Genomic DNA, 15,034 nt, shown 5'->3' with positions numbered 1-15,034 from the left:
CACATGTATACATATTGTAACCGCGCGTGCCATTAGATTATGGACAGTGCTGGACTACCCATCGAGGAAATCATACGCCCCATGCTCAAATATGTTAACTAATTGGTGTAATTGAGACACCAGGATTCAGGACGTCAGTTTTGAAGCTAAGCCTTTGGTCATTGGAGCGATACTGACGACAGCGGGAGCGGAATATGCAGTCAGTGAGACAAGTCTAACCATCTGTCCCCGCGCCGCCATTGCTGCTGGGTAGTGCTGCTCAGGGCTACTACTGCTGTTGCTACTGCCGCTGATGATGATGATGATGATGATACTGCGGCTGCTGCTGTCGCCGGATACTAGCGTTCACAATGTACATGACATGTACAAGAACTGCATGTACATGTAGATGTAAGAGGAAAAGAGGAACAATGAGCTATACGTTGCCTTAGAATGTCCATTAAGGGGGCACATCACCCAAAAATTTCATATGGCATTCAATTGACCGTAACTTTGGTGTTTCTCAGTGGATTTGAGTGAAATTTTGACCACACACTCCTGCCACTATGCTGGCCCTCAGGACATGATTTACAAGTTCTTGCGCCTCACTGACAGGCTTTCCAGGCCGGAAAAACTCAAATTTCCGGCATAGTGCTACGGTGTGCGAGCCACCCAGGAGCCAAACAAATGCATTTACATTTTTTCACATTTTCGGGCCCATTCTGTCCGTGCGCGGGACCCAAACCTAAAACAAGTCCAGAAGCAGCCATGGGTGGTGGGGTAGGGCCCCTCAACGTGGCCCTGGAATCTGTCACAACGGAACGAGTGGGCGTTCTTTCACGGACTCCCACAGACCCAAGTCAATTTTTGAATTTTTTTTAGGTTTAGCACGTGCTACGAGGTCGTACCTTTGATACAACATCCAGTGCTGGGACCTCCACAGCAAGCCATTTCCACAGCGCTGCACACCAAATCCAGGATGCCCTCAGAAACCGGCAAAGATTGCCACTCACGTTTCACTACTGCCTAGTACTGAATCCTACCTGACTTCTTGACACGACTCAAACTTGCCAAAGTCACTAAATCAACGTCAACTACAATAATCAAGCCACATATCTGCAACGTCACGAGGGTGCTGGCAAAAGTCCAAAGCCCGCCGCCGTGCAGCCCAATACGTGGTTTTTTAACGTGATTTTTTGGACTTTTTTGGACTTGGGGCAAAATTCTGCACACTTTCGCGTGTTTCCATAATACGACAAGTTGCGCACGGTCTGCTCACATTCAAATACAGTGCTGCCAACAAATGACAGCATGCAACAAAAAAATCTTTCCTTGCAAGGGCACATTTTCGGCCATAACTCTTGAACGGCTGGTCAGATAGGGACACAGTTTTCAGAGAATTTGCAGCTATTCATGCTCTTTCAACTGACGTAGCACTCAATATGAATTTACAAATTCGATTTTTCAGCGAATTTTTGGGTGATGTGCCCCCTTAACTCAACCAGTTACAGTAAAACCTGTGACTAACGACCACCCCGGCTTGGGGCCAGAGAAAGCGGTCTTTAGTGGCAGGTGGTCCTTAGTTAGAGGTTTGCATCCCACAGTCATTATAATATGAATGTGAGACCGGCTGTGCCTGGCGAAGTGGTCTGTAGTACCAGGCTGGTCGCTAGTCACGGTGGTCTTTAGTTACAGGTTTTACTGTAGTACCAGGCTGGTCGCTAGTCACGGTGGTCTTTAGTAACAGGTTTTACTGTACTTTGCAATCTTTACTTTACAAGTGGACATTTACTTTACTTTTGCATAATTATTACTTTTAGACAAGTGGACAATTACTTTACAATCTTTACTTTACAAGTGGACATTAATCTGCAATAGTGCTCAAATGCCCGGAATGGGCAGAGCGCAGTACGCAAGAGGTACACAAAAGGAAGTAAATAGGGCTGTTTTTTGTTGTTACTTAGAGTTTCATGGCAAAAACCAATCATCAGATCATTGGTCTAAGTGCTCTTGACAAACTCTCTCCTTTGCGTCACCATGGTAACCCAGTGTGGTCAAGACAACCACAGTGTCAGCGCACGCAAAATGGCCGACATATCAAATGTCGGTCTCCTTCGATGAAACATTGCTTCTATTGGATATGGCTGCTATGGCTTTGTGTGTTGTCCCGTCACAGTACGTTTCTTCCGGCTGGGCCGGTGTATCTGGAGAGTCGTGTGAAAGATCTAAGGTGCAAAGGTTGGGAGACAACCTGGAAAGACTGCAACTATCAACTGGTGAACAGTGGCGACACGTGCGCGTCCATCGCCAAACGCAACGCCCTGGTGATATGCCAAAGTGAGTGCGTAGCAGTAGCGGCGATACTATGCGTTACATCACGTGACACGGAGCACAGGTAGAGCGGCGGCACTACAGTCCATTTCAAAACTATAGACTAGTATAGACGCGTACCTGGGCAAAACCCGTTATGCCAGCAACTATACCACATAAAATCTGTGATCACTTTTTCCAAATTGGGCGTCTGTTATCCAATCGTTTAGAAACTATATGAGAGTAATTGTGGAGCGGTCCTGAGCAATATTCCGAAAACTATTCTCAAAAAGGTCCAGCCAAATTTGAAATATTTCAAAAACCCTACGCGTCTATAGTTTTGAAATGGACTGTAGTATGGGTTACATCACATGACACGGAGCACAAAATAGCCCTTGGTGGATGTTGTAGGAAAAAATGGCAAATTCTGTTCGAAAAGAGGTGACACAGGTAGAGCCATACAAACCTTTTGGCAGACAATGCCTTGAATTCTGCTCCATTTCTTTATCCACATACCAAACAGTTCTTCAGAACCCGATGATGCCCAATGGGCGAAATATTGGCAAAGTTATTTATTTATCTTTTTGGTGCAGCTGACAGCCTGTTGCCGGAATGGCGGTATTTTCAAGCACATACCAAACATGCATGAAATATACCAGCCAAAGCATCTAAATAATACTCCAAATTGCCTGCCCTCATTATCCGCCAATGGCTATGCACAGTTTGCCATAGTTTTCGGAATCTGGTCTAAAAGCTTTTCGTCTCCATCCTCTCAGAAGGTTGCTGACACTACTGTGACTTACGTGTACATGATTGTACATTATACTGCAGCGGATTTCACCTGGGTGTCCCGTTATGTTTGGGTTTACTATAGATTTCACCAAGGTGTCGCATTATGTTTGGGTTTACTATAGATTTCACCAAGGTGTCGCATTATGTTTGGGTTTACTATAGATTTCACCAAGGTGTCGCGTTTTGTTTGGGTTTACTATAGATTTCACCAAGGTTTCGCATTATGTTTGGGTTTACTATAGATTTCACCAAGTTGTCGCGTTATGGTTGGGTTTACAATAGATTTCCCGCGGAGCGTGTCAGTGGTTTGGGCTCGTAAGGTACATGTGTCCTGAATTTCACTGGTTGGATGTGTCCAGATGTTGCACGGCTGCAGGATGGATCCAGCCCTGCCGTAGGCACCGTCAACATCTTTTACAACGGCAACTGGGGAGATGTGTGCCACGCGTCCACCAGTTGGAATCCGCTGTGCAGACATTTAGGATTTCAAGGGGCGTTTGACACTGGAAGTGTCACTAGCAGGTGGGGAATAACGCGATTCTCCCTCCCTGTCTCAGTCTCTCTCCGCCTCGCTCTGTCTCTGTCTCTATCTCTGTGACTGTCTCTGTCTCTCACTCTCTCTCTCTCTCTCTTTCGCTATCTCTCTCTCTCTCTCTCTCTCTCTCTCTCTCTCTCTCTCTCTCTCTCTCTCTCTCTCTCTCTCTCTCTCTCTCTCTCTCTCTCTCTCTCTCTCTCTCTCTCTCTCTCTCTCTCTCTCTCTCTCTCTCTCTCTCTCTCTCTCTCTCTCTCTCTCTCTCTCTCTCTCTCTCTCTCTCTCTCTCTCTCTCTCTCTCTCTCTCTCTCTCTCTCTCTCTCTCTCTCTCTCTCTCTCTCTCTCTCTCTCTCTCTCTCTCTCTCTCTCTCTCTCTCTCTCTCTCTCTCTCTCTCTCTCTCTCTCTCTCTCTCTCTCTCTCTCTCTCTCTCTCTCTCTCTCTCTCTCTCTCGATATCCTCAGTGTTAACATAACACGGGGTTACATTGTCATTGTACACTGTATGTAAATGTACACGTATGATGAACAAGACAGGGACAGATTGCTTCCTGATGTTCACTGTGTAGGTCGTCAAGCACAACTCACGTGACCAGTGTCGCGTGCCAGCGCTCAGAATTCTCATTTGCAGATTGCCAGCTTACCTTCGCCTCTAGACAGACGTGTCCAGCTGGCAAGTATCAGAGCGTTTCCTGCGGTGAGTGAGGCACATGTTCGACATCACTTGACCCACAGCGCTACAGCGCTACAGCACACTATGATAATTATTATTATTATTTTATTTTATGGAAGCCTCTTTTACAGGCAAAATACAGTTTAATGAACACAATGAATGGCAATACAATGCAAGTACAATGTTGATAAAAAATAAAGAATGAAAAATGCGAACCCAGTAAACCAAAGGATATTGAATCCAAACGCAAAGTAATCTCTGATTGAAACTGGCCCGACATCGTGACTGTCACACGCCAGGATAAAAGCGATTTGAAAAGCAGTTCGGGCCGGGATTTCTGCTCTGTTTGACTATGAGCTCGCCATGCTTGGTTTGCAAAGATGTTTCACTCCATCCCTACATTTCTGAGGTTGATACCTTTCAGTGCGTTAGTCTGTGATTTTTTCGTTTCCGTTTTTCATTTGTGAACCCGTGTTCGGTTGGCCAATTGCTACCAGGCAATGTGCTGCCATGGAGGACGAAGTAGACATTAGTAATTTGGCCTCTTACATGTATGTGCAGATGGTCCAAAGGTGTGAAATCCCTAGCTTTCAGGAACGCGTAAAACTCTCTTTACACGAGATGAATACCCAAGCCGTCACGTCGCGAACTCCTTCCAGGGCGGAGGGCAATGTTTAATCCTTCTCTATACCGGATTACAAGCCTCCCAGCAAGGAGGTGGAAGCCTCAGCACGCAAGAACACCCTTTTAGCACGGGGCCAAACCCTCCTAGCATAGGGTGAAAGCTTCTAAACTTTTCTTCAATTTGGAAGTGTAAATATTCTCTTTGCACGATGTGACATCCTCCTGGTAAGGCGAGGAGAACCTCAGCACCAAGTCATAACCCTCTTTGCATGGGAGGGTGAACATCCTACTGAAGTGTTGTCCTGGAACAAGTTGAGTGAGAGGGGTACTTGAAATGTTCACACTCCCCTGAAAATACCTCTCGCGGTGAGTATTTGATACACACTTGGTGACTTGGGCTTGGCAATGACGCCGAGACGGTTTATCGGCTGAGTCTATCGGCTGAGCTGGGTGCACCCTACTGGCACAGCCACCATGCTCATGGTGGCCCCTACCATTATTTGTGTCGCTGCTCCTTCCTGCTTCCTGTCGAATTCTTCCTTGGCAGGATTGTGTTCAATGTGAAAAACAACACATACACACACGCACACGCGGTCCCTGGTGTACAGCACGTCAACTGCTTGTGGGTCTTGTGGCAAAGTGGTGTGTCTGGCGGTGGTGCGTCTGGCAGTGGCCAGTCTGGTAATGGTGTGCCTGATGCTTTGTCATCAACTGCTCACCTGCCTGTAGGTCTGGCCCCGCATGCCAATCTCGTTGCTCAGACAAGCACTGAATTTTTCGATGCTGTCATTATCCACCCATGCTTTAGGACTGATCCGCTTGCAGGGAAGCTCTTTACCAAATCGCGGGCGAGTGGAAGTATTTGATGGACGCGAGTGGTTGGGCCTGTGCGGAAGCGGCGCTTGGCACCTGCGAGCAACAGCCGATATCGTATGCAGGGAATTGGGTTTCTCCACAGCAGAAAGGTTCGGACACGGCCGGTAAGCTCAACGTGACACCGTCAACAACACTGTCTAGATACTTTACAGTTAGTTATGCTCGTTGCTGCATAACACAGCATTCACGCCAATGTTTGTCTACGTGCAAAGCACAAAGCATTGTACTAGTAAGTTGTAGACAATCGGTGTGTGTGCGGGGGGGGGGGGGGGGGGGCACCCGTGTCGGGGAGTGGATTTGGTGGATAGTCTGCTGCTCAGTGTCTCGGTTACTCACTGATATGCTTTGTGCTAGCAGATATGTCGCATCCAATTCGGGTTCTCCAGTGCCGGAAGTGCGGTGGTGCCCCTATGATGCACAGTCCTTGTTCGACTGCACTATCGCCAGGCCCCGCCAAGGCAACTGCTCGCAACACACAGCCTACGTCGAGTGTCATCGTGAGTTCTCGCCAATTATTTTTATTATTTTATTTTCAAGAAAGGTTTCTTGTGACGATCATCAGTAGGAAAATACATCACAATAGAAAATGCCAAAAAGGGAACATGCTTACCGGTATAAATTTTTCTTCAAACTTTTCCCGTTTGCGTCTTTCCCTCAAACCAGTGAATATTTTATGACTTGGGGGCTCCCCGCGTGCTAGTTTGTACGTGAAGTGTGTGGGTTACAGTGACTAGTGAGGGCTGCGTCCCACCCGCCTGTGTGGATTCACAGATCACAGGAAGTGTGAGTTACGAAGTCTGAAGAGGGCGTTGAACGGTTACTGCTGGGATGACGACTACACCATAGTTCAGTGGTTAGAGCATCGCTGGCCTCAAGCGAGGGTCTCTGGTTCGAGACCTGGTGGTGACTGTCATTTTTTCTTGTGACTTTTGCCGTCTGCGTCTTTCACTCAAACCAGTGAAACATTTAGGTGAAACAATGCTAAATATACAATGTAAACTTGCAGGATATAAATTAATGTGGTGTAAGTAAAGTATGGTGAAAAAGGAGAAGGACAAAATTGTTACCAGTTATGACTAACTGTTCACCAACGATGTTACATAACCAGATAATAGATCTACAGTTCGGTGCACAGTTTTGAGTTTGTTTTTGCTTGTTCAATCCTGCTACATATCACTGTATCCATTGTAACTACGACAATTTTGACTGTTTGCATGTAGCGCAGTGAGTGTACACGCTATGCTTGTCGCGGTGTATTGTACTTGCATGACTTCGCATATCCTCCTGGCGCGAAATCGGGAAGGCTATCGTAGTACCTGTTGCCCGAAAATCTCTCTCTGCAACGTTATTAGAAAAATGTATGGCGGATAAAAGGTACCCGATAACCCGGCTGTTACCTTTTAAAAAATGGTATTACGTTGACAACCAGCTTCTAACACGCCCGACTGCAAGTTATAACCATGACGAGCACGGCACAAAACAGAAAAAGAAGAATCAGAATAGACTTGCAGTAATCAGGACGAGATACAAGATGCTTATACACTGATGACTTCCTACCAGCAAACACACGCTCGCACTCACCCTTACTCGCACAATCATTCTCGCTGTCACCCTCGCCGGACTGACTGGCCAAATCCTTCTCGACGGCGTTCTGCTTCAGATCGATCAAGTCCCGTCTCCTCCCGTCCTTCGTCTAACGTTCCTGTTGTCTACTCCTTTGGATGGTTACTTGCCTACTCAAATAGGGCATGGCGTAATTGGCAGTTGCTCTTCTGGGTCTACAAGTTGATACATATTGATGAGGTAGGTATCGTTGTTGTCTCTGCTGGTTTTGTAAGATCGACATGTCCATTAACTGTTCTTTCTTTCATGGGAGTGTTCCGTGACGATATTAATTTTGTTTTGTGTTTGCCGTTGACTTTGACGCTGCTGATGATCCATTGGCCAAACATTCCGGCCCTGCTGTGCCGGAGAACTCTGGCGATGACAAATCAGACAGTGGCCGGGTACATGATGGCTGTGACAATGAAGGATGGTGACGTGGTTTACCCTGGCTCCTCCAGGAGGCAACTTGTGTCACTGGTGTTTAACCACCGGAACATGCGAAGATGAAGCAAAAGTGTCCGCATGCAGCACCGTGCCGTCGCCAAAGCCACATCCACCACCGCTTGTGGAGGGAGCGACTGGGGCATGGCCACGGGGGGCAATGGTGGAGTGGCCGAGTGGGACACTAGGTCCTGTGTTGGCGGAGGTAGTGGTTGTTTACGGGGTCTACCCCGCGTGGGACGCTCCAGTTTTGTGCTAGATGGAATAATGTGTATTGGAGTATGTTGCCTGATGCGTTCGCTCAGGTGCTGACCAGTCCTACCAACATACCGGCTAGCATCGCATGACTTATAAAAATGATGGATTGGTTATACGTCCTTCAACACCGTGAACGAACGCATCGTTGTGTAGACGGGTATGAAGTAATCGCATACTGTAACAGCCATATATATAACGAAGTGCTAATTCTAACAAAATACGGAGGAGAAATCTGTCATTAAAACAGAAATCGTTATACAGAAATCGATACATATACTGCCCTATTGAGCGCTGAGAATGAGTGAGAATCGTTACCTTTGGTACACGTAAACTAGTCAATTTTGGGAAATCGTTATAATATATGCGCCGCCTCGCTAGAATAATTGCTTTTACAGTATGTAGTAGGTTTGTTTGACGATCGAACGAACTTCACGACTCACATTGACAGACTTCTTGCCTTTCCACTGTAGGCATAAAGAGACAGGACAACGAGCAAGCCCTATCAGTTCACGTTTCGGCGTGGGGGCTGAGACAACAGTTTTGCCAACATGTTGCCTGGGTATATCTGCTTTTGGTGAAAACAGAGTGGAGAAATTCGAGTTCACCAGTGAGTTTGAAAGGTGAACAGATGCGTTTGGCGCGATCCACGTGATTCTTCACTGAGTTGACGTTATGATTAGATGAACAGTACGAGTCATAGGAAATGTATTGTCCGGTGAATGTCGGTTTACGATACACCGATGTTACCGCACCAAACTCAGTTTCCTGAACAAGTACACATCGAGGATGGATAACTTGCTGGACTGCTCATGCTCACATGTGAAACGGAAGGAAGGGTGAAGGCTGTTGAGAGCACCAAGAAAGACTTCGCTGTCTTCTATGGTGTCCAAGTGCGTGAAAGAATCAACGAAACGAAAATACAGACTCGGCCATAGAGCCGCATCAATCTTGCACTCACAATGACCAACAAAAACATTTGCCGACACGGGACCGAGCGGAGAGCCCATGGTTACTCCATCTATCTGCTTACACATCACGTCATTGAACGAAAACTCTATGCCAGTTGGGACTAACAACATCAAACCTCGAAAAGCCCATTCCGGTAACCACGGAGTGTCCACTTCGTCAACACGGTACAACACATCCACGCAAATATCAATTGTCTCCTTCAGTGGTACGTTTGTGAACAAACTCACTACATCGAACGAACACCTGTGTGAGTGTGTTGGAACAGGTTGGACGCGTAGCTTCTCCACGAAATCGGAACTACTTGTGCCACAGTATACTAGTACATGTAGTTGTGTGACGTATAGTTCGTTTTTAAGTTGGTTGGTTGGTTTTTATTATTTCATTTCGTTGCCTCAACAGTACAAAGTACAAATATCAAGAGGGACGAACGAAAAGATAAAATAAAACAGAGCAGAGAGGAAGATGCAACTGAAAGGAAAGAAAAACGGAGAGAAACGGCGAGTTGCGTTCGCAGTTTTACCTGTTATCACCGTAGTACTAGGATATTTGCATAGGTGTTTATTCTCACTTCATTTCTCTTTATTAGTCCCTTTCTTGAGTGTTTTTCATTAGTGCAACGTAGATTCCTGAGGAATGTTGTGCGAAAACTAGTTTGAAGTAATACTTTTGTTCATCATTTCTTCCACATCACATCTTTCTCCTTCCCTGATCTTCACCGCCTTCGTATCCACTCGTTTTTGAATACATGTACAATAAAACCTTTGTGAAAATAATGTCAGTTGAGCTCGTTCTGTTGATCGCCATTCTAAAACCATTGTCGCCTCGACACTTTTTTACGAAAAGGTAAAACTGTTCTTTGTGAAGAAGCATAACAAGCGTAATGTGCATTGGGCCACAGTGAATGATCCGAAGAAACTCTGTGCCCTTCGTTCATTTGATGTCCTTTGCAGCAAATTGTCTGTTCGATCCGAGATCATTTCCCCATATTGGCGTTGGCATGCCGCTTAGAAGCCTGAAGAAGGGCAGGCCCATTAGTTTACGTTGCAGAAGTGATTTCTACCCAACCCAGTCGCTCATCTACTGCCGAACAGAAGGGACACGGGGAGTGTTGAGCCCAGGACGATGCAATGAAATATATTGTCTGCCGAACACCACTGCACCGGCCAATGGCAGCTTCCGTCACTCCGGACACCATAGGACACTCGACTGTGATAGTGGCTACGAACCACATGGGCCGAGATACCAGTTGTGTGTCAGACAAGATAGACGATCATCCATCTGGCGTGGTCAAGCTGGCACATGCAAAGGTAACTCCTTTAATGGCATATTGTCCATACCACTAGTGAGTAGTGGCACTAGTACAGTGCTGCTCAATAAAATCCAGTCGAGTCACTCAAGTGTGTACCTTGCATCATTCCGCTGCCCAGTGTTTGCACGGCTAGGGCTGCGCAACGCCCGGCGAGTGCTTGAGTGACGCGACTGGATTTCATTGATCAACACTGTACGACTTAGTAGGAGTGGTGAGGCTTCCTGCAGCTTCATTCATAGGAAAATGCATGCCTGCTATGGGCAATTTTGCCGAAATGTTGTAAAAACATGATTGAGAGCGTTGTAAAAAAATTGATTCGAGTTTGCAGAGTGAATTTATTTGTATTTGTATTTGTATTTATTATAACATAAAGGATTTCCCAAAGGCATAGCCTATCGGGGGGATCTCCTAACAGTGAATGGTAAGAGAGCGAGTCTGCTCTGAAACCTTTTCTTTCCTAACACTGTACAATGCACTTCAAACATCATGTGTACAAAGTTATCACCAATGGGTGAGAACAGTTTGAAAAGAAATTGGCCGTGCATATTTCATTGTCGGAGATTGCACGAGAACACAGGGAAATGTTTTAAAAGGGTCTTCAAAGTAGTTTCGGAAAATCGTTGCCTTTTCGCTATGTTTCCATGATACATGTAGAACGAACAGTGTCTCTTTCCCTCAAACCAGTTAGTAACTGTTGTGTTCGTACTTCGAAGTAGTGTTTTCAGGCATGCAGCCGGTGTACCGGTGTACCGGTGTACCGGTGTTCATTTGTTCATTTGTTCATTTGTTCTGTTCCTGTGGACTCCCAAGGCTACTTTAAAACACACTGATGGAATTTACCGACATTTCCCGTAGGAAGGTCCGAAAACGAACCGGTTTTTCCTATGTTGCATTTTCAGAAACGATTGGGGCGATCCTTGAAGGGCGGTGGCGTTTCAACGGGTGCGGAAAACTCGGCCTCTTAACCGAGTCTCACGGAAACCGTGATTATTTGGAGCGATAGCTGGAGCCAGTCAAGAATAGTCACGCGAGTGGCAGGAACATCGGGTCATCTTGTCCCTATTGTTTAATTTTATTGTTTTCAGATCGAAATGAATGCTCAACTGGGTCTCATGGCTGTGACGACACAACGGCGTTGTGCAGGAATATGGCCGGGTCATACGAGTGCCCATGTCGACAGGGATTTGAGAACAATGGCACCGTGTGCCAAGGTAACACACAGAGTATGATTGTAGAGCATGAACGTGGTATGTTATGTAACAGCTCCGAAGTTTACCAGCATTGTACGGGCGAGAGCAGTAGCACTGGCCCATTGCCAACGTCTCTGGTTTGCCTGCTTGTTGTGACTATCTATTGTTTCAGACGTGTTCCCTTTTCAACTCCTCATACGCATAATTATTGTTATGCGAAGTTGCATCCATCACTTTTGGCTTTTGGGGAAACTCTCGACCGGATTGATTTGATTGATTGCAGTTATGATCAACTCGAGTAAAAGAATGAAGAGACAATCCTTTTTCTGTACAATAACAAATCATGGAGCTCCCACACATTAATTTAAAAATGCTAATATGAACAGGTCGCATGTTGCCCACATAAACAAATCATACGGGGTCATGCATCTGTCCATGATCGTTAACCAGAGTTGCTTGTTGGTGAAAAATGCTTTGGTTTGGCATTATATCTTCGTAATCCTGCAGGTTCAGTATTGTGTTATAGTGCGATGACGTGATGTGCGCAATTTGCATACGATTCTTTGCAGATATTGATGAATGTGCAAACGAGACACTACACAACTGCACGATGACAGAGCCCATGATGACCACGTGTCACAATACCAATGGCTCATATGTTTGTATGCTATTGCAAGGAACATCAGGTGAGACGGCCTGCGGCTGCCCACCCCACACTACCACAGTTGTGCGTAGTTGTGGATCTACGGTTAAAGTGAAATTGGCAGTGTGTGTGTGCGCGCGGGTGCGTGTGCATATGTGTGTGTGTTACACACACACATACGCACACGCACCCGCGCGCACACGCACACTGCCAATTTCACTGCTCTTCGAGCAGAATTTGCCATTTTTCTAGCATTATCCGCCAATGGCTACCAGAGAGTGGTGGTTTCGAGAATGCGGAGAAGCTAGTTTGTCTAAACTGACATCTGAAGATTCTGAGCCCACAAACTTTTTTTCTTTCAAACCTGTTCCTTCACTTGTGATCTTCAGATGGGGATGGATTATCAACCAACCCACGTGATCATTCGCACGAGGAAAATCGCATCATTGTAGCGGTGCTCGCCTCTCTGCTGGTTGCTAGCATCGTGTTCAACTCCATCGTCGTGTTCTACCGTCGCAAACAGTCAAACACTGTGCCAGCAATGGAGATGACGTCACAATCGCATAATGCAGCCGACAATATGCGCTACAACATGGAAGTCGTCAACGGTGGCGGGTGCATGACAGAGGATGTACCAACACTGAAGCGGGAGCAGCAGCAACAGCAACAACAACAGCAGCAGCACCAACAGCATCACCAGCAGCAGCAGCACCGACTACAGCGACGACCGCACTATCAGAGCCCCAACAACAGGTCCAAAATCCGGAAGACACCACCTCCACCGAGCTGTCCTCCTCCACCACTGGACGAAGTGATCTACCAGAACCACTGATAGGATTGCAGATGACCAGAACCACTGATGGGAATGCACAGGCTGTAGTCAATTAACTGCAGTGCCATACACTTGGTACCGTGAACAGTTACTGAAACAGGGCAGGGGTGGGGGGGGGGGGGGGGAGGAGGTGGTTAACCAAAAGCTCGACTGTGCCTGTATGTTTCTTGAATGCATCAAAGTAGCACAACCAAACTGAATAGCTTTGCGCCCATATTGCACAAATTCTGAATTATGCATGCATCTCTAGATTGGCCATTGTCACAATCTCTCAGTCTCGTGTCGCCATAGCAACATCTTATGTTTTGGTTTATTTTGGATTCTTCTTTTGCCATGTACATGTGCTTGCATCGCCTGGTTGCGCTGAGTCCATTGCACCTCGGTGTGGTATTTTTTTCGATAGCATGCTATGCAGGCCCGTATGATCTGTTTGTGTGGTATACTATGAGGCATGTTAGTATGCAGGCTCTTGTCCTATCCACGCTGCATACTCTCATACCTCTCTATCCGCACTGAATGTGAATTGCTCATTGTGGATAGCAAGGGATATCCTTTCCCGGTCAGGATCATATGGATCGCCTGTCCTTACATGCATACAAAGCCACAAAGCCCGATCCAATTATGTTTTACTTATCGCAATCACATTGATATGCCTAGCAAAACAATAAAAACACTGGTAACAGTAATCACATCGATTCTTGGAGCGTTGCTTTCGAATCAAATTCCCATTTTAATATCCGATACCCACTATCTTGTATTACGCTTTTCCCGATGCTGTTGTGCGGTAATAGTAGTGTTTTGTCTTTACTCTTTACTCCCATGACAAGTCTTCCGTTAGTCCAGAACATCATCATGTTTTTTTCCCTTTTTCTGCAGTTCCCGTTTCTATTTCCTCTGTTTTCTTTCAGAATCTTACGTAGCTGAGTATAAGCGTGGAAGGAAATCTAGCATAATATCTGTTTGCTTGCACAATGTGCCGTGGTCTCTTCGCTGCAAATTACTATTGTCTCGATCAAATTTTCGGCCAGGAGCCAGCATCAGGATTGGTGGTGTAGGGTTTGTCATCAGGGAGAGAGAGAAGGAAAAGAAGAATGCAAATGCCCGGAATGATGTGCTGGGTATGATGCGTCTCTCACTGGCGTGCGAAGACTCCCCTGTAGACTGTAGACTGTAGACTGTACTGACTGTAGACTGTACTGGCTGTACTGGCTGTAGTCATCCACTACGTATCCATACATACCCACAGCACTCTCCAAAACGGTCTCTGGGAGATTGGTGTAGGCCAGATATCGTTCGGAGTGTTGTGGGTTCTAATGCTGGCTATGTAGTACATAGTGACATTGTCTACTTCGAAGTATTTAGATGACGGGGCAGAGAAACGACATCAAGAGACGTCCTGGGTCCTGGTACAGTCAAGTATTATCTCTAATATAAGCACGGTCCTTTATTTTTTCAATGTACTTCCGCCCCGTGCTATTAATGGAGACGTTCCTTTATTGGAGACTGTTCCATAATTATTTCAACCTCATTTCAGAGGCATGTTGCCATGCCACATTCATGTATGACACACACATTTCAGGGTTTTTTTCGCCGGTACAGATAATGAATTTACACAGTGTGCTTATAATGGAGACTGAGCACTTTATTTTTTGAATGTCGCCCCAAGGTGTTCTATTATTGGAGACGTGCTATTATTGGAGACTGTGCTTATATTAGAGATAATACGGTACAAGGCATAGATCATGGGCATATAAACGCGGTTGAACGCGCGTAGTATGTACTCGAGTACTCTGGTAAGACGATACACTTGCTTAGTACGGAAATTGCTCACAGGAAAAGTGTACTAGTCCACACATTGAAGTATCATGGCTTGGATAAGAAGTACCTCGGGTAATAAGTACACTTTCCTGCAGCCCATTGGAAGTACATGTACTTCAGTACGTCTTATCAGAGTTCACTTTACATGTTGTCAGACAAGCTGACAGCAGAGGCAGTCGGTGAAAG

General features: G+C 46.1%; 1 protein-coding gene across 1 annotated transcript; it reads left to right on the top strand.

Annotated features, from left to right (window-relative positions):
* Positions 1–2,155: 2,155 nt before the first annotated feature.
* Positions 2,156–13,145, top strand: LOC135819223 (scavenger receptor cysteine-rich type 1 protein M130-like; the record flags this gene model as incomplete). The annotated part of the gene is given in 9 exon segments (XM_065332388.1): positions 2,156–2,316; positions 3,441–3,603; positions 4,180–4,307; positions 5,716–5,887; positions 6,141–6,280; positions 10,007–10,363; positions 11,451–11,576; positions 12,125–12,241; positions 12,588–13,145. Coding segments are annotated over 9 exon segments (1,807 nt in total), but the record flags the coding sequence as incomplete, so codon positions are not given.
* Between the last annotated feature and the right edge of the window lie 1,889 nt (positions 13,146–15,034).

Source organism: Sycon ciliatum, chromosome 6, assembly GCF_964019385.1.
Source record: "Sycon ciliatum chromosome 6, ocSycCili1.1, whole genome shotgun sequence".
Taxonomy (NCBI): Eukaryota; Metazoa; Porifera; class Calcarea; order Leucosolenida; family Sycettidae; genus Sycon; species Sycon ciliatum.
Note: the sequence above shows the minus strand (reverse complement) of the source record. Positions and strands in the feature narration are given on the sequence as shown.